This window comes from Lygodium microphyllum, chromosome 24 (genome assembly GCF_053477565.2).
Source record: "Lygodium microphyllum isolate KBCC chromosome 24, Lygodium_microphyllum_v1.1.10, whole genome shotgun sequence".
Classification (NCBI taxonomy): Eukaryota; Viridiplantae; Streptophyta; class Polypodiopsida; order Schizaeales; family Lygodiaceae; genus Lygodium; species Lygodium microphyllum.
Window position 1 is genome coordinate 47,281,173 of NC_141158.1, and position 25,235 is coordinate 47,306,407.

A 25,235-nucleotide genomic window follows, 5' to 3' on the forward strand; every position below is an offset into this window, starting at 1 on the left:
CTTATCCACAATCCGCCCGAAGGCTATCCAGCAATCCACAGGGATCACTAATCCAAGTTTCCGCTCGTAGACTAGTATGCGGGCCTCGAGATCCAATCCCGAGTCATGTTAGCCTCTTGTGTAGGGCCCGAAAGGGGAGGGATTTACAGCCAGAGCCCCCCTTGGCACCCAAGCGTAAGCTTGCTCCAAGTAGCGCCCAATGGAGAGACTTGTCATGGCGGGTTCGGTCCACTTGCCCGGCACGGTTAACAACCCCCTTGGTTAGGGTCAGGCAGGCAGTCGGGGGTAACTGAAGCTACCTCTCCCTTCAGGCCTTCAACCTGAAGTATAGATATCCATTTATCTTTCAATTCATTGATCAAACAAAGTCAAACACTGCTCTAGAATCTGTAGCAAGCACAAACATTTCCATTGATCGTTTTTGTTGGCAAACTGCTAAGGAATGAATTCTTTCTTTTGAATGTGTCCAGCACTCGATCCGGGATGACTTGCAACTTGGCAAGATCCTCTATATCCTGGGTTAGGGCATACCCTATTAACCCGACTCGGTCAAACCTTAAGTTCATTGGTTATCTCAGTTTATCGGCTAGTCTTTAGTTTCCAATCAATCTTCCTTACTCAAGAAGGATACTAAATTATGATGATTATTCATCCTCTTGCAAGATAACTTGCGTAAGGACCCACCATCCTTGTTGCGAGAATTTGGCCATTTTCTTGTGATCCAATCACAACATCATATGACTCGGCAGTTGCCGCGGAAGTGTCACATCGAACTATGAGACTTATTCTACTCATTGATCGGAGTCATGAAACAATCTGTTCCTGATTATGTTAGACGGACGTCGTTAGACCTTGGGTTTCCAAGTTCCTTCTTGTAAGAATCTTAGGGACAAACCCTAGTTCACCTTCCAAATATGTTGCACTATTCCCTCATTTTGGCAAAAGTGGCCAAGTATTTAAGGTATAGGAGTTTCAAATTTAGCAATACGTAGCGATTAGGTTACGTATTAATTCCTGGTGAATTTATTGGAATTTGACCCATTCTAAATGAGTACTCTGCGGTTTTTAGGTTTATGCCAATTTTTTGAACTCTAGAAGATAGCTACGTTATCATTTCATAAACATATGACTCTTTGTCTACGCATAAATTGCTCTTTCAACCCTAACTTGTCTATTTAAGGTCACACATAGATAAGGTTAATTTCAACTAATCTTCCTATAACTTGCGAATAACATTTATGCTAAACAAGCAACCTTTTACGATAATCTATGCAGTTGACAAACGACAATTCGTAGAGTTTATGCATCGTAAGAATCATGTAATGCTTGCACTTTCCATGATGATTCATTGCGAGGAGGATATGGGTTAATAGTGTGATACGTAGTTTATACGTCTAGGCTTAAACGAAGTATACTATTTTAATGGACAATAATCTAGTTTACAATTCATTTCAATGCATAAAGTTATTTGCTAGAAATGCATTCATGCTTTCTTTATTTTGCATGTTTCATTAAAAGTATTAATGACTAAGTTCCTTTGTTGTGAGTATCTAGGACAAAAATATATCTTATTTCTAACAATTAACCTTGCAGGATTGAATTACAACAATATCAAATAAAAATTAGGAAGGAAAACCTGGGAATGGGATGAGATGTCCACGTGGATACTGGGAGATGACCCTCCCGCGGTCACGCCATGGACTTTCTTACGAGGCATTTTCGCCATGGAAACAGCTTTACAACTCCTTTTTGATATTCCACCGTGGCTCTCTTTCGCAATAACTTGCACCGTCCGTCGAAAGCAGTTTTAGAAGGCTTCCTCCTTGGAGTCTGGAATTTGAAAGGGGTGTTTCAGAATCTTTCACGACTAAGACCCATTAAGCCATGGGGAAGGCTTAATGGCCTTTCTAATGACTCGCATGAATGGGGAATAACAAGGTGTGGAATCCCTTACGAGGGTTTTTTTGAGTGGGAAAGGGAGGTGTTAAAAGACCCTCAACACTCTCTTACCTTTTACGAGTGGGGAAAAAAAACAAAGCCCCAAGGGTATTTTGCATAAGGCAAGGAAAGGGCTAAGGGGTTTAAACATGGGGGGGGGGGGGGGGGGGGGGGGGGGCGGGAGTAATCCCAAAGTCCAAGGGAAAAGGGCTTAAGAAAATCTATAAAACAGGGGGGGTTTCAAAGCCCACGGGAAGCATGGGAAGGCTAAGGGGGAAAATGGGGCCTATGAACATTAAACACGAGGAGGGCGGGGTGGTTTCAAGATGCCCAAGGGAAGGGCCTAAAAGAAAAATTTAAGACATGGGGGGGGGGGGGGGGGGGGGGGGGTGGTTCAAACAGCCATGGGAAAAAGGGCATATAAAACTTTAAACACGGGGGAGGGGGGTGAAAGCCAAAGGAAAGGGGGGCTTAAGAGGATTTTAAAACCCGGGGGAGGGGGTTTCAAGAGGCACAGGAAGGGGGCTTAAGAAGGCCCCCTCCTTGGAAGCTTCTGAGTTTCCAGAAGCTTATCCATCTGGGGGGGGTGAAAAATGATTTCCCCACCGAGGGCAGCGAGGCTTGCGACTGCAGGCGGCGGCGCCAAGAGGTCAGGCAGGCAGATAGCAGCTGAACAACGGCATCTCATGACTGGCAGAGTGCTCCTCAAGCCCTCTCTCTCTCTTACATTGATTGCTCAGAGTGGCGGCAGCACTCCTTTCTCTCCCTCCAAGCAGCAGCAGCCCGGGGTTTAAATAGGGGAGGGGAGGGGGATCCTCCCTCCCCTTCGTGTGAGCGCGATGCTGGTTTATGACCAGCGAGCTCCACCGAGGAGCTTTTCCCATGCATTCTATTCCCCTCCCTCTCCAGCACGACAGTCAGATGGGGAGGGGAATAAGGAAAAAAAATTGCATTATCCTTAGGAAATTCTCAAAAATGCTATATCATTATCCCCCTTTCCTATAAGAGGTAGTTCACACGAAGAAAATTTAGAACGTTACATTTAGTTTATTATTTTATACTCATGCACATCACCACATTATCATGGTTGTATTACGTTTTGAGAGTCGTGCACATTCTATTTATATCCCACATTTGTATTTGTCACACCCACAAGTGTTGCATGGGTTGCGCACATGGATTTGTGATTAGATTAGCATAGGCTTGGTCTATTTAGGCTAAGGTTGAAGCACATTTCAACGAATGACTTCCTAGAGCCAACTAATTGGGTAGGACGCCCAAGAGAGGATGTAAATCCTAAATGCAAAACGCAAACCCTAACCTTAACCCTAATTCTTGGTTTATATAAGGGTGGGACGTCTCAGTTGTATTCACCCTTTTGGCACGTCCATGCTATGGAAGCTGCATTAGTGTGACTACTCAAGGTTTCTAATCTATCTTTCCATTCTATCATCTTACTTCCATTTTGTTGAGAGTGATTAAGAGGGAGAGAGTGAGCGGTGAGTTGAGCGAGGGACTAAGGGATGGTAGATGTGAAGGGGGGGATATCACTGAATCATGTTCATCATGGTTGTGGAACCAACTTTAAGTCTTTGAAAGGTAAGTTAGGTGAGTTCAGCTAGTCTTATGTTCTTTCTTTCTTGGGATGGAGAGGAGGATGCTTGGTTAGTTAGAGTGGAGTGTTGAGAGACAAGGTGAGAGATTCTCACCAACATAAGTTGCAGCTTTTGAAACAATAGAAGTTCGTCCAAGATCCCAACTCTTGTTGCAATTGGCTTAACATCCATCAGTGTACAATAGGGTGCTTCATCAAGAAGTAGGTCAATAGGAGGGGGGTCAATTTTACCTAAAAAGGGGGGGTTTGCATGCCCAGGGATCCCTAAATCAAGGCGAGCAAGCAGGGAAGGAGCATGGCCTAAGGAATAGGCAGCAAGTAGCTCAGTGCAAGATGTATCACATTTTGCAAGCTATTGCATGCTGTCCATGTGGAATGTTACCTGGCCACTAGGGTAGTTGCCAGGTGGAGAATCACCCCAAGGAGCTTCTAGAGCAATTGGATGTTGAGGCGACTGTAAAACTGGTTGCAACAAGAGGAAAGGATTTGGGGGCAATCCATAATGGAAGCTTGAGGGAAAAGCTTGTTGAGGAAGAGAGAAAAGTCTAGAGAAAAAAGTAATTGTGATTTTTCCCTCCTCTAAACTCTAAATTTCCAACTTGCCCATGAAAAGAAGTGACGAAATGCTAGTTTAGCCATTTTACCTCTAGATAGATCAAAGTCTCCGGCCATAGATCTTGCTTACTCCAAAAAGTTGAGACTACTATTTGTGGTCCTTCTTGCTGTACTTGCACCTGTAACCTGAGTAACTAGGGTTTTGGGATTTGAAAAGGGAGAAAGAGGAAATAAGAAAATGACTAAAGCATGATGCTTTGATACCACTTGTAATGAATGAATTGAGAGGAGAGAGGAGAATGAGCTGAAGAGAGAGAAATAGAGAGTAGAAGAGGAGAGAGAAAGAGAAAAAAGAGGGGAGAAAGAAGGAGGAAGCCATGGAAGTTGAAGATGAAGGTGAAGAGTAAGTTCTTGATAATCAATGGTTGCCCTAAAATGGGACTCTTACACCTTGTATACCTTAGTCAGTGTGACTAAGTGTCTAACCCCTAGTTTCTATGTATCCCGCTCGTTACATTCTAGAAGCCAATATGCAATAGATGAGTATGGATGCAAAGCATACCAAGCCCATGGAACTTACTTTAAACTATATAAAGTCTTGTTGAGATTGCAAATGTTGTGTTTAGAGCCTTTAACCTGAAATCCTCAAGGCTGTTCAACATTAACCTATTCATTGAAATGCCCATGGAGGAATGCCATCATGATGTCCAGTTGATGTACCTCTCGATGACAATGGCAAGTAAGGGAAATACTATTAATAGTGGTAGTGATTCAAGACATAGGCCAAAGGTATCCTCATAATTGACACCTTGCTATTGGGCATCACCCTTGGCAATCAGGAGGGCTATGTACTTATCAATGGAACCACCTAAGTTTCTTTTAATTTTAAAAGCCTATTTGGTACCTATTGCATGCTTGCTAAGAGGCAAGTTAAGTAGCTCTTAAGTGTCATTTTGATGGATAGACTCAAGTTCTACCTTCATTGCATCCATCCATTGATCATCCAAAAAAAGCATGTTTCTAGCATAAGGGTTCTTCATTGAATGTTCTATCCACCAATGCACATGCAAGAACATTCCCTTGTTCTTTGTTGCAAGTAGATGATCATATGCGAGAAACCATGACAAGCGGCTACTTTTTGTCCCAAAGAGTGTCAAGAAGCTAGCAAGGGACCCTCTTAGGCTAATGAATTTCAACCCTAGTGTGCTCAAAATTATCATCCACATATGGAATAGAAATTGGTAATTCTAAAATATGTTGCCTTGAAGAAAATTATGCCATTGGATTATAGTAGTAACCATCCGAGCATCCAATTAGAATTGAAGGTGGTGGGCTATTAAGGTATTGTCCAAATTTATGCATGTCAATAACTCATGTCAAAATGCCTAGCATATAGTTCAATAAATATGAAATTTTTATCTTTTACAACCATATTAAAGCATGTTAGGTAATAAGCATCTTGCAACCATGTTATTACATGGTAATCAAAATTGATATATAGCCATACTGGCATAGTAAAAAGTAGACTAGTAATGGAGCCTTATGTGGGTGGCACATTAGTGGGCATGTATAGTCACGAGCTTTGTCATCGAAGCATGATAGATCAAAGGATGGACATATATAATCACTGTGGATTTTTCATAGAACCACAAGAGATCTTTGATCGCTAGTTTAAGATGTTGTGGCATTGTCTATAATAATAAAGTCATATGGTGGGAAACATGAGGGACACAATGCTGTGAAATGTTTGGAGGGTTAGATGCATTTCTATGTTATGACAAAAGGATATGAAATCAAACTACCTTTGGATCATTATGTTTGAATGGTTAATCTCTTTCCAAGAAGAGTAAACTTTCATGAAGTAGTTAGATTTATTACAACAACCCATGATCCTCCATATAGTGATAATTTCAAATTATTTCTTAGTTCTTGTAAGCAACTAGGATATGCCTAAACATGCTCCTCAATTTCAAGACATAGTTTTGCATGCTCTCTTTCTCTTGCTCCTCAAGCTTCATCATTCAAACTATGAGGTGCTCACTGTAACTGGCCTCTATGAAGCATTTGATAAAAAGGTCCTAGAGTACTATAAATTAGGATTTCTCAATGACATCAAGCCTAGTGAATAAGAAATTCTTAGTGACATCAAGCATGGTGAACCAAGTTTGCCCCTTTTCTTCGAGGTGCAATCCAAATGTTTGCACTTGCTTAATGTCGTTTGTGAAGTTATTTACATTGCAGACTTATTCAAAATATTCCATGAAGATGTAAGGTTTTTCTGTGGCCCCAATTGCTTGGCTCCTAATGGGATTTTCTCTTGATCTTTGTTTCCAATTTTATTCTCCATTTTGATTAAGACAAAGTGGGCGACAATGTGCATATGTTAGGCATTTATAGGTGAAGCAATGATACATATCACTTATTTTCCATTGACAAAGTGGGTGACAATGTCCCGGTTTCTAGTTTACTATTGTTGGATTTTAATTGGGGACTGAGGCAAGGACGAGTGGAGTGTATGTTTGTGACATTCTATGTGCAAAGATAGAGGTGGCAGGCCCCAACCCTAACCGTGCAAGGTGCCTGTTTTAGAGGCCCTAGCATTCAGCCAAGGGGATATTTCCATGTGTATGACATAGTGACACAATCATTAATGTGTGTGGGTGATCCATCATGGATTTCACGGTAGGATATTCACTTGAAGCACCACAAAATGTACTCTCATCATTATATCTTCCTCGCATATATATATATATATAGAGAGAGAGAGAGAGAGAGAGAGAGAAAGAGAGATGGTTAAAAACAAAGGATGTGTGAGTGTGAGTTTGAGGTTAATTCATTATCATGTGGTACAAAACACTAGTGTTGAGTTCTCATGGTTATATTCAATGTGTATAAATTTTATCATTGCCATTGGTCCTTGTAAATGTGTGCTAAAGAAGACCACACCTCCTCCATGGGATCATGGGTTGCAGTCCAAAAATATTCGATGCATGGTGATTGAGTAGGCTACTTCCAAAACACTACGAAATCTAGTTCCAACTAAGTCTTGCTTGGTATTGGAGGATCACATTGTGCACACATATTATACATTGATAGCCAAGTTCACTACCAGTGAGTAGTGTTGATACTGGTGCTTGCCAAGAGGTTGCAAGCCCATCTCATGCAATCGATACAGAGTTGTAGATAATACATAGTGTCATGATAGATTACTTGGCAAATAATTGGAGATTAATATTTTGCAAGATGAATTTAACACCATCATCAAGAGGGGATTAGAGTTTTCATTGGCTCCTTTACATATATTGGTCCTTAGTGAGGTGATAGGATTGTGGGTGCACACGTTGAGAAGTTCAAAGATGTCTTTGATAGATATGTCTAAAGAACCACCGGTACCACTCTCATATCTACATACCAAATTTGACATTGGCATGGAGGTAAAAGATCTTGAATTACAAGAGTGGGGGCCAGTTTGGGCAATCAAGAATGAGGAGTTTGAAAACAAGCTTCCTAGAGTTGATTAGGAGGAACTTACCAACAAGACATTCATTATATAGGATAGGGACCATCAATTTAAGGCACGACACAGCTACATTCATGAAGGTATGATTTTTATAGTAGAATTTTCTAACATCTATAGTCACATAATGTGCATCATTACCATTGTCTTGCTTTCTCACATCGTGGTCCCATATGGTGACCCATCATGTGAGAGTGTGATGTGAATTCTTGGAGGTTACCAAAGAGAGAGGGGGTGAGCTATTAAGGGCATTGTAGGCCCAAAATGAGTAGGACTGAATCCACCCTCTTAGAGTACTCTCCTTCCCATGGTTTTATAATTTCTTCATTTATCTCTTGTGCAACCATGTCTTTATAGTTTAGTCAATTGTTATGCGATAGAGTGAATCAAGGTTACCTTGACACTCTCACAAGAGATATTCTATTTTTAGGAGTTAGTTCTAGCTAACAAAAATTCAATGATGAGAAACCTAGGTGATGATGTGTTTAAATGGGCAGAATATGATATGGCTATAGAAAGGCGAATGGGCACTCTAGGGTACAATGCTCCCTAGCCATGCTATTGGGACAACTTGTATGGAAGGTGCATCATTCTTTCTTATTGATCTTTTGATGGCAAGCAATATGTTAAAGTTACTTTGAGGCACTTGGAATGATTATGCTTACTATATGAACATGTCTTGAAACTACAAGGCTAATTTGTGCATGCTATGTAGATAGCAATTACAATTGTAGAGAGAACATAGCTTAGTGATGTAGAGTATTGTGTCGAGTATGATAAGATCATTAAAAGCACAAAGTCACAATTTAGCGATAGAGCATACAAGATGCTCATTATTGCAAACTCAGTGAATGGAGAGGGGTTCCTCCAATTGTTGTTATTGTACACTTGGAGGAACAAGGGTATGGCACCAATTATGAAGGAAAATTTTTATATTCTCGCAATGTCCAAGCTCAGTCCTAGAAGCTATACTATTTGGTTGCACATGATTAATATTTTCATGGCAATGTGCTTGGGAACTACACCTAACTCTCTATTAGCTACATAAAAAAGAAGAAGATCTTACACATGCTAATTAGTAGCAAAACTTGAGATACCACACCTCAAGCTGGGAGTATATATGCAAACATGTGAGGGTCTTATTGAGGATTTTCAAGTAGTTGCTACGAGTTACCTTCAAAATTTTGCAAGTACTTGAGGGATGCTCGAAGTAGACATGTAGATGAAGCATTCCATAGCTTATGAAAATATGTGAGCATAAGTAAGGAAGTAGAGAAACAACCACAACTAGAAGAATCCTCAAGGAGATTGGTGTACAAGTAAGCTGCTTTGTTTGACCAATGCATTTTTTCTCCTTATAGAGTATACACAAAAAATAATATAGTTACCTCCATGGTGCAGATGGGTAAGGAGTTTAGAGAGAGAGGGAGGTTTTGGATATGCTAGAGCCCATGTTAGTTTTGGAAAACATAGAGGGTTCAAGGGGAATGTACCTAAACTCATGGAAGGAATGAGAAATTAGTGTTTGGGAGTATAGGGAGTGTCCATGGTGATCAGACTATCCACATGGGCACATCCATCCCTTGGAGCAAGCCCTTTGGGAAGGTAAGAAATGAAAATGGATATTTGATTATAAGCAAGTGTATTAATTTTCCTAAATAAATAATATCATGTGTTAATGTATGGAGCAGATTTTGAAGCAGCTCAACATAGGGGAGGGAGGGGAATGAGGATAATGAAGATGATGAAGAAGAGGGAGAGGGTGATGCATAAGCATGGTAGATAGGCTCATACCGATGGAGATTAAGTTGGATTCCACTAGTAGTAAGAGGAGAACGGCTACCTTGTATGCCTTAGGATGAGAGTCGCGCACAAAGAGGTGCTTGGATAAGAGAGTAGACAACAAAGGAGAAAGGAGAAAGGTGTTTGATGGCAAAGTTCCTTGTAGGGGATATAGCAACCATTGTGAATTGGTCTAACATGTGAGTATGTTTAAATTGTTTTGACACCTTTACAACTTTTTTCTATGTCTATTGTTGACATCTTCATGTGGGTTACATATGTAGAGTGGATGAGTTTTTGGAGAACATTGATAGTGCATTGAACCGTGGGGGAGAGCCATGTAGGATTGTGACCAAGATGGTATGGGCCAACTTTCCCACCAATCTTGCTATGAAGATAATGGAGCCTACAAACTATGCATCATGGAATTGTTTCTCTCCTTCTCTCTCAATAGTTGTTGCAACATTTGGTAGTTTATATGTTATAGATGAGGGATGATTTGTGATATGTGGCATTGTAGACTATTTGTGTGTTATTGCAAAAGCATGCAAAGAAGGCATGGTTCACACATTACAAAACCTTGACCTTGCTAGTGAAGTGTGGTTATATGTATGAGAATGAGGAAAAGGTTTGTATCATATCCGTCTATACTGAGTTTCACATGCATTGTATTGAGTGATGTGCACATAGGAACTAAAACCTTTTCTTATTGTTAAGGTGAGGACTCTCATGGTCAGAATTTTCCCCAAGAAGGGACATCCTCACCCCATTATGAGAAGGGATAGAGGTGAGGAAGTCTCACGATCCTTTTTCAATTCAAAGCGAAAAATTTTAGGGGAGAAAGCAAGAGCTTGCCATGTGAGTGCACTAACGTAGGCAATTAATATCTGTGAAGAGGGTTGGAGCAAAGATCACACTTCTATAGGTATTATTTACATTCAAATATATAAATAATAAATGTACCTAATGATTATGAATGAAATTTCATGAAAACTAATGGAATACTTTGTGCAAATGGCTATTTTCTACTTTTACTAAGGCGAGAGACACATTAATTGATGTATTTCTTGGATGTAAGGAGCTTGGTCCATAGTGCAAGGGGCTTGATTTTGCTGACATTACTTGGGCATAGAGGATAATGAGTATCTTGCTTTTCATGCTTTGCAAGAAGTAGTTTTGTAAACGTTATTCATGGTAGGTGTTGAATATCACTTATATGCCCTTGTATGTAATTGACTTTAGTACAGTTTACGTTATATGATGTTATGGTGTCTCTATCATTGTTTCTTTCACAATTAAGCATAAAAGCAAACTGATATACTTTGTATGCTAGAAGCATTATGATAGAGATAACATGGGACTTATTTTCTTAGAGATTGCATACCTAGTTAACTATGCAACACCAGTCATCGATGTTTCTATCAACTAACAAATATGACCATCACATAACACCAATTTTGATTCTTCTTCATTATTCCATGCACTATACCATACACTATCAAATATGGCCATTTCATCTACCAAATGGACTACGAGATGCAATTGGCTTGTGGAAATGGTTTATAGAAAAGTTTCCTCTACCAAACAAGATGCCTTAATAGCCATGACTCAAGCATCTTGAAGTAACATGGAATTTATTTCCTTAGAGTTAACATATCTATAAAGAAAGAAAACAAGCATTACAATGGCATGAAAAAAATATAGATCATCTTAGCTTTTATCATAAGAGCAATAATTGGTAGTATGGTGCTAGTACCTCACAAGATCCCCCATCTTGTAAATAGTAGATCTTGTACAGTCCTTGAAGCATAATGTGAGATACTCATACAAACTATAAGCTTGTAAGATCACATATGCATATAGGTATTCACTTCTCACAATGGATATTAAAGCTCACCTACACAAGCTCGCTAAAAAAACACACTTCATCTTTGAGGAATTAGCTATTCCCATAACCCTCCTCCATCACCTTGTAGCCTCCATCCTTTAGAAGCTCTGTATTTATTGATTGATTAAAATGCAAGTGGTTCTTCTCACATCTCAATGGAATCTCCCTAATGTCGATAGCAACCTTCTCCCTGGAAAACACTTCCTTCACTTATATTACTTTGTTTTTTGATTTTCATGTTGCTTGTATCAATTATATGACCTTATGATATCATTGTTTTGTTTATTTAAAGATACCTTTGCATGATCAATGTGCCTCAATATCTATAGCACATGCATGGCTCTTCTTAGGTGTGTGTCTATACTTGATTGCATGCATACTATTGGATTTGTCATACCTTTCTATACAATATCCAAGCTCAATATAAAAATTAACAAAATACCCTTCAATAAAATATCTACAGATGAAATATAAAAACCCTTGTGTAATAAATGTATACATTTTAGAATATTTCCTTTTGTGAATGTATATCTATAAGCTTATATTTTTTCATATTTCTTTTTTTCAACTCATCTTGTATACATTTTTATACACAGTGAGCAACCGACTATAAGAATGGGTAAACAGAACCTCATAAAGAGGAAAAAAACTACGCCGATAGTCCTAAGTGTGTTCACACAAGTTACTAATGAAATATAGTAATATTACCCCGATAGTCCTAAGTGTATTACACACATTACTAATGAAATACAATAATAAGGTAGTGGTCTTAAGAATTATCAAAAGGGGTAGCCCTTGACTTGATTGATAGCTCCAACTTTAGTTACAAACACGGTTACTAGGAAGGACGTCACCTACTCTATTTGTCCAGCCTTAGTATCACCATGAAATTCAAATAACTTGAAGATGGCATCCTTGGCATGAAAAAAGAAGCCTATCTTCCATAGGCTTTGTGATATGATGGTTCTAGTAGAGATGCCCTCCACATCCATGTTGTAGGTTCTCTAATGCCACAATTCCATGTTGATTTGGTAATGAGTGTCTTGAGTGGGATTTTGAAAAAAATATAGTTTGCTAAAATCTTTAATTCCTTATTGAAAGAATGTGTAAAGCATAAGTTGATGCCATTGATTATATATCCATACACAAGTGTGCCTAGTTATGTAAGAATGCTTAAGAGGATCAAGAGAAGACACAAAGTATATACATATATTCACTTTAGGGGATGACAAGTCATTGGGTTATAATGTGTTTGAGTATATAAAGTGCACACATGCCAATATAAGAAGACATGTTATGTAATAATTTATAGCATGATATAAAATACTTAAACAATTTAAATGTTGCCTCATATATAGATTTTTTTGCAAAAATACATGAAGAATACTTTGAAATGTAGGTTTTAAACTCTTATATAATTTTTGGAAGGAATCAATCATCCATTATAAAAGTGTAACTTTTTGCCTCTTGAGATTGGTGGGTTGTTGTGTGTGAAGTGCACCATCCATGTTTATTTCGGAGCAAAGACCTACAAATTGTAAAATGGGCACTTAGCATGCCTAGTGGGTAACACCAGCCAGGGCCAAGAAGTCATATAGAGAGCCAGCCACAATAACATCGACCAACTAGTCATAAAAAGAGCAAGAAAGTACCAAACCATCGAGCAATCATGGGATGCTTCTAGACCTTCAAATGTTTTGTAAAAGATGAGTAAAATTTTCCAACGTATATATGTCATACATATGGACCTTCCATTCTCTCTCTCTCTCTCTCTCTCTCTCTCTCTCTCCCCTTGCATACCATGTATTCCTACCTGCATAGTCTATTAACAACCAATCATATTGCAAGATTACAAAGGTTCTCTTTCTTTTCATGGTGTTAGTCTTAATCATCAAAACTAGGGTTTGTCTTATCTCTTCTACTGCTTTTTTCCCTTTCTTCAAGTGACTATGAGAGAGGGAACCTCTCTTATAGTACTCTTCACCTTGCCTCATCATTCCCAATGATTACATAGGAGACTTCATCATGGCACAGATATACGGATGGCATGAACCCTATAGCATTGAGTCTCATAGACATAAGAGAGATGTAGAAGGCATTAACCCTACACCACCTTTGATTCAAACAAACATAGTAGAAGGTCAGAGAGACGTGCTATAGAAAACAACATACCTTCTAGCTCGTAGTTGGATTAGGAGAGACAATGACCAGTAGAGTTGACACTTAACAATGAGCACTTGGGCAAGAGGAGATGTAGTTTTGGAATGCATTGAGACCTTTTAAAGTAGAAGTAATCCATTGCCTTTCACCATTTTAAAACACAATTCTTATTTGTTTACTATTGATATTTGGAGGGCAATATAGTTGTTAATATCTTCATTGGTATAAGAACAAATGGCATCAATAATTTGTAGTGAAGATACATTCATCCGTATAGATAAATCCTCCAAATTATAGTATCTAAAAACCTCTTCAAAGAAGTGTAATAGGGTTGAAATATACAGTAGAATGTAGAGAGTATACGACACAATGTAGTTAGAATAGAATAGTCTAATATAGAATAGATGGATTTTCATTGTCATTTTCTCTATAATGTTCTCTACTTTCTGAATTACAAAGACACGACGTTGCAACAGTATGGGAAAACTTTGGGAAGTCTATTATCCGTGGTAACAGACCAACAAGATTTGTACACAATGCTGGGTGGATTGACGGAGAAGTAAATTATTAGACGGGTTGATTTACCGTAGACGTTTTGGCGGATGAAGAACGAATGAATGTGCGGAGATAGGAGTCGGAGGACTGGCGTTTGGGGATGTCGAGGGTTATCCGGAGGGCGTCCTGGAGGTCAGTTGCCGGGAGACTGGGGAGGCCTTCGCTTGTAGAGCTACTGCTGCCGAGGCGACCGACGAACCGGGAAGGGTCTGGGCCACAGCTCGACAGGAAAGAGCGGCAGTGAAAGGAGTGGGCCATGACGGCTCCGGACGGGAGGAGCTTGTAGAGCTGGTAGGCGAAGGACAGGAAGGTGGCGGCGCACAGGACGCCACCGCTGGAAATGGTGCCCGAGATGGAGGCGCGGTAGGTGGGGTACTCCTCGTGCGGGATGACTGCAAAGCCGGCGGCCGAGAAGGCGGCGAGGGCCAGAACCAGGGAGAGGGCCAGCAGGAACGCCGCCACCACAAGGGACACCCGCATCAGCTTCACGATACCCGCCACGTACTTCTTCGGGGTGGGCAGGAGGGCGCCTATGCCCACGAAGACCGTGGCTAGGGCCAGCATGAATGCCAGACTGTTGGCCGCCCAGAACACCTTGGTGCTGCGCCGTCTGAACTGATCGGGCTGAGAGACCGGCGGCTGCAGCCACCCCGCGTACGTGACGCTGGCCACCAGCACCGCCCCCACCAGGATGGCGTTGGTGGCCGCCGTGTACACCTCCCTGTCCTTGTACAGCTTCTCCTCGTGGGCCTTGAACGCCGGGCCCCTCTCCAGCATCCGCCGCCTCATGTCTCGCAGCGGCTTGCTCTCGAACGCCAGCTGCAGCGCCGTCTTCCCGTCCGTGTCCTCTAAGCTTGGGCTTAGGAGCGCCGCGTGCTTCATCCCCAGCAGCTTCTCCACTATGTCCCGCCGCCCGTGCACCACCGCCCAGTGCAGACATGTGCGCATGCGCTTCTCGTCCCAGTGGTTCACCGTCAAGGCAGGCGCCGGCCTGTCCAGCATGAACTCGAACGCCAGGTGGCGCTTGGCATACAGGGCTAGGTAGGTGGGCAGAGAGGAACTGAAGTTGCTCACATCGCCGAAGGTAAGCTCGTTCGTGTACAGGCCGGAGGTAATTTGATCACGGGCTGGTGCCGGCGCCGGCGTCAACTGCGTAGGTTCCGCCGTCGGCGGCGTGAGCCCTGGTTCCGTGGTCAAAGGGCTCGGCGTCGTCGGCGCAGGCGAAGGCGTCGTGACAGCCGCCGTCGGCGAGCCCGCGGCATCCTTGCTCTCCATGATGCTGGTCCTCTCCAGCTCAAGTCTGAGCTTCTCCACTATCAAGGATTCGATGGTAAGCCGCGATTCCTGAAACCCTGGCGGAACACCCAGCTGCAGAAGCTCGCGCAGAACCAGCTCAGCTCTCTCAATTGATCCAGGGCTCATCTCCGGCACCAGCAGCGCACTCGACAGCAGCTCGTCGTAGTTCGATGGCTGATCTGCCGGAAGAAAGCCGAACTTCCTCACGGCTTTCACGGCTTCTGCATTTCCGGCCTTCACAGCTTCCGCAAGGAAAGTCTTGTAGTCTTCTTCCTCGTCTAAAAGATCGCCGCAGCTGGCCCAACAATCGAGCAACCGGCTGATATTGCAGGAGCTCTGGCCAAATCGGGCTGCATAGTGGAGGATACTCTTCTTGTACTTGTCGATGACCGAACTCCGCGCATCCTTCTGACTCGGTACTGATTTCCCTCTCACGGAATAGAAATTGGGGAAATGCTGCAACAGCCTTTCCAGCATATCACCCTCCGTCCGACAATAGCTGACGGGCATCATACCTTCCTTGTTCATCTTGCACAGGTGCGCTCCTGCACGGACTAACTCCTCGGCTGTGGGCAGGTTTCCCCTCATCACAGCCAGGTGCAGGGGGGTGTTGTCATTCTTGTCGGCAATGTCTACATCCGCCTTGTGATCGAGCAGGCACTTGACTGCCTCCGCGTGCCCGTGCACAGCAGCAAGGTGCAAGGGGGCGACCCCGCTGCTACCACTCTTCTCATTAATACTCCTGAGGCGATCTGATGAGTCTGTATAGCCCATCAATTCTCTTTCGATTGCCAGCTTGTCACCGTATCGAGCCAAACGGTGGAGGGGCGGCTCTCCTCCTCCGCTTGCTGCTGTAGCATGGCTGGAGCAGCTGGGTACATTTTCGCCGATTCTAATCACCACTTCTTCCCTTTGATCACCACTAGCAATGCCGTGACCCAACTCCATGGCGAGCAATTCTTGCTGCGATTAATTAAGAGCTGCTTTCAAAACGATACAGGAACTAAGCACCTATTATGGGCGTTGGGCTTTGGATTCTGATTCTGATTCACAAGCCTGCTATTTGAAGGCTTAAACACCTTTCCTGCTTTGTTCGAAATGAATGGTAAGAAATTTATCAGAGCCCACCAAACAGCTCAATGAAGAGTTGGAGCCGGATCACATAGCCTTGTAGCAGGGGGAGCAGAACTACTTTAACCCTACTATAGCTTTGTGGTGCTATGTAATAGTGGAGGTAATGGGGTTTCTTTGAACTTTTCATCTAGCATAACCATGCAAACCCTTGTGAAAAAGGCAAATTTAATGCAACTGTAAGAGTACTAGTCAACGATATTCTAAGAAAAGATACCAACATGCAAGGGCGATGCTAAGTGGTCTTACTCTTGGGTAGGGGGCTTTGGCCGCTCGATGATATTTCTTTTGCATCTTCATTGCATTATTGCCTATTGTGACAAGTGTTATCGGCGCATTTGTCAAAGTCACATTTTGTAAGGGGCTTCAAATGCCCCTTGTGTGTTGTAGCTCTTAGGAAACCCTTTAAATTTGAAGCTTGATTTTTGGGAACCAATTCCTTCTACTTCTTTCCAATTGGGACTTAATCAAACACGAATGCTCTCTATCTTTAGGATTATTGACTACCCATCAAGTGGTTACAATGGGGCCAAGCTAAAACTTAACCAAAACAATTCCATCTTTTCTAAAAACAAATTGTTAGAGAAAATTGTATTTGAGCATGTCCAATGGTACTTGTGAAAGATATTAAGTCACTTGACTAAATAGTAATATTAGTTGCATAAGTATTAGTACTATGATAATTTAACTAAGACCCTTGGTCCTGAAGGCTAACCACATATTATCTTAACATACTTTTATTACATCAACTTAAGAAGGGTACATTTTAACATTTTCACAATGTAAATCTTCTTTTGAATTGTGGAAATTGTCCCCTTCTCAAAAGGTTAAAATTGATTGAGAAGGATTTTGGATTCTTCTCTGTACCAAGGCTATTGCCATTCTTAACAAGCAACAATAAGCTACCATGTGTTAGATATATCATAAAGAAAAGAGATGTTAAGGGATCACTAATCATGTCTATCAAGATAGAGGGGAGGAGTCACTGAAACCCTTATGTTGGGAGTTCATAGTCTTTGAAAACAAAGCTAAGAGATGACTCAAACCTATAGGGTTCAAGGACCAAATCAAACTTATCTTGTTCAATGGAGTTGGTAGCATGGTCAAAGAGTCCATGAAGGCATGTATTGTTTTTAGGGTTGTTTTCCTCAATAGGATTGATCTTTTTAAAACTCTAGGCCATTTAGGATAGTCCCAACCTCTCTGGGACTTAATGAAACATTTCCCAAGTGTAGGATAAAAGGGATCCGTGCCTTCAAATTCATGAGAAAAGAAGGTCAAGTCTACAATGCCTTCAAAATCATGAAAAAGAAGGTTAGTGTACAATGTGTTTTGCAAATCTCTTGAGAAAGGTGAGGTGTAAAGTAATCTTTCTTCTATGATGATGCATATTTTATTTTACCCATGCTTTATATCAAAAAGAAAAGACCACATTTCATGGTACTCTCCCGTCATTACTCTCCCACTCTTTAATACAGCCAAAGCTATTACTCAAAGTAATCATAAGCTCCCTACTCCAAGTGGTGGTAGAGACTACAACCACTTAGGTATAAAATGTAAAGCAAATTAATCAAACGTAAGTCCTTGGGGGTTCACTATATGTAGATTCTCTATATCAAATGCATTCATGGCCTATTTTAAAAAACCCTTATTTATGAATTTTGTCCAAATAAAACGCACACTTTTCTATTCAATCTATGAATAACCCCTGTATATGTCACCCTTCTATATGTAAAAAGATGTGTAAAATAAGTATTTTAAAAATCTGTTCTTTTTAATCCACGTGGGTGCTTATATATTTAGGAGTGATCCCCACATGCATAAGTTGTGAGTGATAGAGTCTTCAAAAGTGAGAAGTGTTGAAAAAGCAAGTGAGTATAAGTCTACCACTCTATTAGACGAGAATTGAGATAATTGTACAAGATGACAATAACATCTCAAGAACAACTTTTCTTTATGGATCTATCAATAATAGGGGTGAACATGTCAACGTAATAAATATAGACAAAATAGGGTACTTTCATAAGTTTCAATCATATGATGTAAAAAAAATTTATGGTCTCTAATGTTACAAGAAATAATTGGCCTTTAGTTTGGTGGTATATCTTGGAATTCGGATATCTAAGTAAGGCTATTGATATATCATATCAAGTGCATAATTTCAAGTGTCTGAAAGTGAGAGAAAACAATTATTAAATAAGAGTTGTAATCATTATCTCTAGAGGTTGGATATTATGAATTGAATTATCATCGAGAAAATCTTAAGATATGGTGAAAACTAACAAAAAAATTCCAATTTTTTTCAACACACTAAAAACACTAAAAAAGCAATCAAAGCAATAAATCTAACTTGCTCAACATCATTGTCTTGTGATCACAGGTTTAGTAAAGGAAAACATTAGGAAAGACCATCTACACAAAGACTTTAATTGTATGCCTACTTTGGCCAACTTCACAAGGTGATAAGACCAACATAGAGAAAAGCCAGAGAGACTTTGAAAGGATCCAACATGCAAAATAATCATGAAGTCTTCGAACCTTAGTGGGTGTGGACCGTGGGCAGCCTTATAGAACTTAGAAGATACCACGTGAGTTCAAAAGAAATGGTATTTTATATAGTAAAATTTATAGGATTATATCTACAAAAATGGTTTTCAAATTACAATTAAAAAAATATATGTAAGTTTAGTAAAGGAAAAGAGGTCACTTAATGGCCTTATAGCATGTAAAAAAAGGGTATTTCTTAATACCTTTGAACACGTGTTATATAGACGATTTCTTATAGGTGCACCCCTCGAGGTGGAGGGTGGACATGAAGGTTAAGCTTCTAATTAGAGGAAAAGGGGAGCACTTTACTTAACTTAGCCAATGCTTTTTTAACCTTGTGAGAATTGGGTTAATGAGGAGAAGTGGGCAATAGATGGCACTTTTGTGCTAATTTCTAGGCCTATTTAAATGTAGTTCTCATGAGAAAACACTTATATATGGGCTGCTTTTGTCAAGGCAAGGATTGGAAGCAATCGAAAACTTCTATAGGGTATTCATGGCATGTATGAAACTGAGCAAGAAAATATCTTTTAGATTTGAATAGGGTCTATTATGAACTATTTTAAATAGTGTTTTATGTAAGCCACTACTGTCCATAGAGAGTTCTCATTGTTCTATGCTTGAAGATAGCTATTTCTTATCCTAAAACAAGGCTTTTTGAGGCATATTATAGGGTATACTTGTCTGATATGAAGGAATAAGAAAGAAATATCCTCATGAAGCACTTTTACTGTTGTATATATAGAAAAACAAGGTAACGTTGTTGTTCATAGAGTTTTCTTGATGATCTAGCTCTAATTTTCTATGCTTGAAAAATAGGGTAACGTTGTTGCTCATAGAGTTTTCTCGGTGATCTAGCTCTAATCTTCTATGCTTGAATTATTGGAAGTTGAAGAGTGTATATTGAGAATATATGACATATATATATATATATATATATGTTTTATGCTGATACCATTGCCAAACTTTCAACAAATTATACTAAATTCTGGGATGAAGTAAAAAAACAACATGATTCGTGTGTTTGTTGAATATGTCTGAGATGATTGAGGAGTTTGTGAAGCATGAATGTATATATTTAGATATGCAAGGGTTGAAGTAAGGATAGTTATGAAGTATAAAATTGTGGAAAAGAAGGTTAAACATGTTGCACTATGATTGTCTCCTGATAGTGAGGAGAAATTTGAATTAGCTTCTCGTCAACCAAATTTAAGAGACCCGAAAAAGATTAGGTAACATTATTTTATAGTAGAGTCTCTTAAGGACCTAAAGATTGGTTGCCAAGTTTCTTACACATATAGAGAATCAATGTTTTATGGATATGCTGCCAAGACATGTGGGCCATTTGCATTTTAGCCACATGAAATTGGTTGCATTTATCCAAGTATTGTTGCCCCTATGGTCATTTTTACTATTCTACACCTACCTTGGAATTTGCAGCCAATTCTAGTGGCCAAAGACTCATTTGCCCAAGTTGATTGACTTGTTAAATGAAAAGATTAAGATGGGAGTTTTGGAGCTGTCTTCATCTCCTTATTCAAATAGATGGTTTACAATGCCCAAGAAAAATAAAACATTGAGGTTTACTTAGGATATGTAGTAAGTTAACAAAGTGACCCCATTAGAAATCTAGGGGCTCTCTAAGGGCGGTCTAGTTGTGGATGAATCTGCAAGGCTCTTGCGAGTAGATCTATTTACTCTTTGGGTGACTTATATTCTAGTTATGATCACTTCCAATTGGCTAAACATAGTAGGGATATCACTACTATATAAACATCAATAGGGTTAATGAAGATGTGGAATTTAGCATAGGGATCAATGAATTCTAATGCTCACATGATGACTATGATGAATAGATTATTGTATAATCACATACCATAGCTTACAATGCCTTTTTGGAGTATGTACTAATAAAAGGGTGTGTAGAAGAGGACACAGATGAAGAATTGGATGAAAAGGAATGTAAGAGGTTTGTTACAAAGCGCATAGTTTACTATGAAAAGATATTGGCTAGATTGGAAGAGGTGAATCTCACTATCGTAGGGGTTAAATTAGGTTTTTGGGGGGGTAAATGAGATTTTAATTGTAGGTCATATGTGTGGTCTATATGGAAGATGACCATCTCTAGCAATAGTGAATGCTATTGACATGATGGATGAGACTTGCATGTCAATTTTAGAGGTATGGGTATTTTTGAAACCTTGTGTGTTTTATCTCATCTAAATTCCTCACTTTATATATATTGTAGATGCTCTTTATTAGTTATTGAGAAAATGGTAAAATTTTCAATGGGATAGAATGCACACACAGCTATGAGAAAGCTAAAGAGACTATTGCACATGGCACCTACATTGAGAAAGGCAGATTATGCAAGTGGAAGGCCATTATTATCATTATTGATACAATTCCTATAGGGATTAGTTGGGCCATTGGGTAGAATGATGATAATAGAAACATGCATGCTATAAGGTTTGGGTAAAAGTGTTGAATGAAAGATATAGAAGGTATCCATAGATCAAAAGAGAATTGCGGGGAGTGGTTATAGGTTTGAAATGCGATAAGAAATATTTTATTAGAGCAACAGTTATTGGGGAAACTAATTGTTTACCTCTTCTTGAGATGATCACTAGTTGTTCCACTCTTGGCATTTCTATGCTATCAAGAGTAAGGTATGAGGATGACAAAGATATGATTACACATGATGAAGAGGCTGAAAGTGTAGGGACAACACTTGGCCATGTCTGATTTGTCTCTCTAGTAGAAACTTTTCAAAAGAGTTACAGAAAGGTGAATGATTGCAATTGCCGCGATATTTGAGTACCTTGACAATAAGGGGAAGGCAAATAGATTAAGAGTTCAAAATGAACAGAAGAAATTCCTATGGCTATTTTCTAAAGAAAGGATTTCTATGGAAGTGTCCAAATCATAATAAAGGTATACAATTGTAAGTAATATGTAATCAAGATACTTAGTTGCTACAGATTAGAAAGAAATTTCATGAAAGCTTATGGGCTAGTTATCAAGGAGTTTGATATACATTTGAAAAGATAAAGAAGATATATTGGTGGAAAGCCATTTATCTCAATGTCTTGCAGTTTGTGGAGACCTTGAGAATATCACTTATGAATATATGTATGTATCACATGAGTTTAAAATAAGGGGTTTTAGAAACACCAATATTATATATTTTTTACATATAGAAGGGTGTCATACAAAGGAGTGGCTTATAGATTGAATAAAAAAGAGTTGTGCTTTATAGAAGAAAAATTCATAGATAAGGATATTTATAGATAGGCCTTGAAGGCATGTGATATAGAGAATATATATATAGTGAAATCCCCCACCCACCCCCAGGTGGAGACTTGCACTACTTGCTAGATGTATTCTTCTATGACACCATGATGATTTCCATCTGAGTTATCCACTCTCAATGTAATATAAGTGGGTTATGGACTTAGTAACCATGCCTATGGATTTATGCTAGATGATGTATATTGTACTTGTAGGGGAGGACCTCACAAATCAAGATGAGGGCCCAACTTTGAGGACAAAAGATACTAGTACTATATGCACTTTCTTGTTGGTGGAGAATATGATATGTCAATATGGTTGTAGGAAAGATCATAACTAATAGAGGAGATGCTCAAAATAAGGTTAGAGGTTTCTTCCCTAGGATAGGGATCAAGCTTGCAATTGCATCAATATACAATCCTAAAGGAAATGGGAAGAGTAAAAGAGAATACCCACTAGTTGTCAAGACTTTACAAAAGCATGCACAGGAAAGGTAAGTATAATATTTTAGTTTTCCCTACCTCTCACTGCATTTGAAATGGGAGCTTAGGGAGGGATTAGTTACAACAAAATTATTTTTAAAGCTTACCTTTTAACTTATGTGACACGTTCGACTACCACCACCATCCATCCCCATCTTGTCACCATACACTCACTCCACCACCACATCACATGGCATTGACCTATTTCCGATACATGTGACAACCTCCCCACTATGCATTTAGACAGCTCATGGCAATGATAGTAATGAGAGAGAGGGGGTAGCCCCTCTCTAAGGCTTATATATAAACCTTAGTACTTAGAGGATTGCCATTTTTTTGGCCAAGATAATACTATGAGAGAGAGAGAGAGAGAGATAGAGTTAAGGAAGAGTTATAGAAAGAGAGGTGATAGAGTAGTGAGAAAGGAGGAGCTGAAGGAAGATAATGCAAGGATAAAGAAGAAGAAGACCCATTGAGATCTCCTCTCCATCATTGCATGCTCCATCCGGATCTCAACTAGTCAGAGTCCTATCTTCTTTACATCTCTATCAGAACGTCCACTTAACCCAACACTACTTAAGGGATCTTCACAAGAATGTGATGGTACTGAACAGAAGGAGTACGAGAGCCGTAAGCATGGGAGTTGAAAATGGAGCTGCAAGCAATGCACAACCATGCCCACAATCCCAGGTTCCTTCACCTTGTCTAAGTTGATAATATGAAACATTAATTGAGATTATAAATTTAAAACAAGTTAAAGATACTTTATTTTTAAAAAATAGAAATGAAATGATAGATAACTCTCAGATCTAAGATCATTTGATTGAAAGAAACTTTGTTGGGAAAATATCATCAAATTCAAGGGAAAAACACTTATCTTAGCTAAGTTAGCATAACCTTAAGCTTAGTAATAAATAAACTTTTTCCTAAGATTGAGTAAGGTAAACTTCTAACTTTCTTCACACTCAGTTAAAAATAAATTTGATAACTTCATAAAAAGAGTCTAGATACTTAGTTGTGAAATCTTGTTAACTTAAAGCTCATTGGGTGAAATATCTATTTTAGACAGGTTATACATAACAACAAGCATGATCACATGGTCATCATTGAAAGAATTGAATGAAGGATATAGTTGACCTTACCTTTCAAACACCATGGATTTTAGATAGGAATTCTCTAAGAGGGAGATCCATGGTTAAACATTAGAGAAATCACTTAATGAGATTTCCAAATGACCCTTGTGTTAAGGAAAGGTCTTCAAGGGTCTAGACAAAAGTTCTCTTGGTCAAAGCAAGGATTGCTTCTTGTTCTAAGCTAGGGTTGACACAAGGAAAACCCATGATAAGTTGAGTGTTTACTCTTTAATGAGTTGTCAAACATTGAGAAAACCAGTTTTACTAACATCCAAGATAAAATATAGATGGACCTTAAAGAGGAATTAGTTCTCAAAGAGAAAGGTTATGAAACTCAAAGCTTGGGAATCCTAAGACAAACCCAAGGGAGAGAGTGAACCCATAACTTATTATAGGAATTACCTACTAGGAGAGATTTAATTGTGCATTCTAAGGGATCTGATCGAAACACCATGAATGGAATGTTTGTATTGGTAAGATTTTTGGATTCTAATTGAATTTCTACTACAAACAAGTTAACATGGATCGCACACCAAGCCTCCCCTAAGGCAAGTAGCAAAAACCCTATACTAAGGGGATTTATTGGACCGTATTGAGAGCTAGGAGAAACCCCATTGGCGAGAGGTTTCTCCATAGGGAGGACATTGGGTAGAAGAGGGGAACCCGAGCCATAAATTCCTTATGTGCCTAGGATCTACCTAATCCCTATGAGCCTAGGATGGTCTTCTTGAAAAGGCCTCTAATTAAATAGGGGAAAAAAATTGATGGCTTGTACCTTCGAATTTGTCCTTATGGATGTGAAAAGATATTGTAATAAAATAAATCTTTAAGATAAATAAAGGAAAATTTGACAAATATTTCTTTACTTTGTTTGAGTGTTGTGATTAATTTATGTGAACAACTCTAGTACTTAAATGCTAATCAAGGAAGTTTTATGTGTTCACATAAATATGGTAGGTGATTAGAAAACTAAAGAACACCAATTTCAAAAGGAAAGTGGGAGGGTAGAACCCCCGATGATTTTCTTCTAAGACTGGATGGTCTCGATTAACCAAGAGCTTTTTTCAAAGTTATGTTAGTTAGGAAATCACACATTTAGCCAATTAAGAAATCAAGCAAAATCCGAGCTTTGTGTCCTTTTAGGGGACCGAAGTGAGACTATGTGTTATGGGGCAAAGGGGTTGACATGCTACACTCTCTCTTATTTCTCACTCTCTTTGAGCCAACTACAGCATGGGTCTGCTTCTATTTGAGTGTTTTTGTGCAAAGCATGATGCTTGAAGAGTGACACTGGAAGATTCTTCCATGACCTTACTCCTTTGAGGAACTAAATATAGATTGATCC

General features: G+C 39.5%; 1 protein-coding gene across 1 annotated transcript; it reads right to left on the bottom strand.

The window, feature by feature from the left end:
• Positions 1-13,692: 13,692 nt before the first annotated feature.
• Positions 13,693-16,494, bottom strand: LOC148015048 (uncharacterized). The gene has a single exon (XM_087665897.1). The coding sequence runs from the start codon at positions 16,252-16,254 to the stop codon at positions 14,023-14,025; it is 2,232 nt and encodes a 743-aa protein (XP_087522023.1). The 5' UTR covers positions 16,255-16,494; the 3' UTR covers positions 13,693-14,022.
• Between the last annotated feature and the right edge of the window lie 8,741 nt (positions 16,495-25,235).

Coding starts and splice junctions, on each gene's coding strand:
- LOC148015048 (XM_087665897.1), bottom strand. CDS start 16,254: ATGGAGTTGGGTCACGGCATTGCTAGTGGTGATCAAAGGGAAGAAGTG.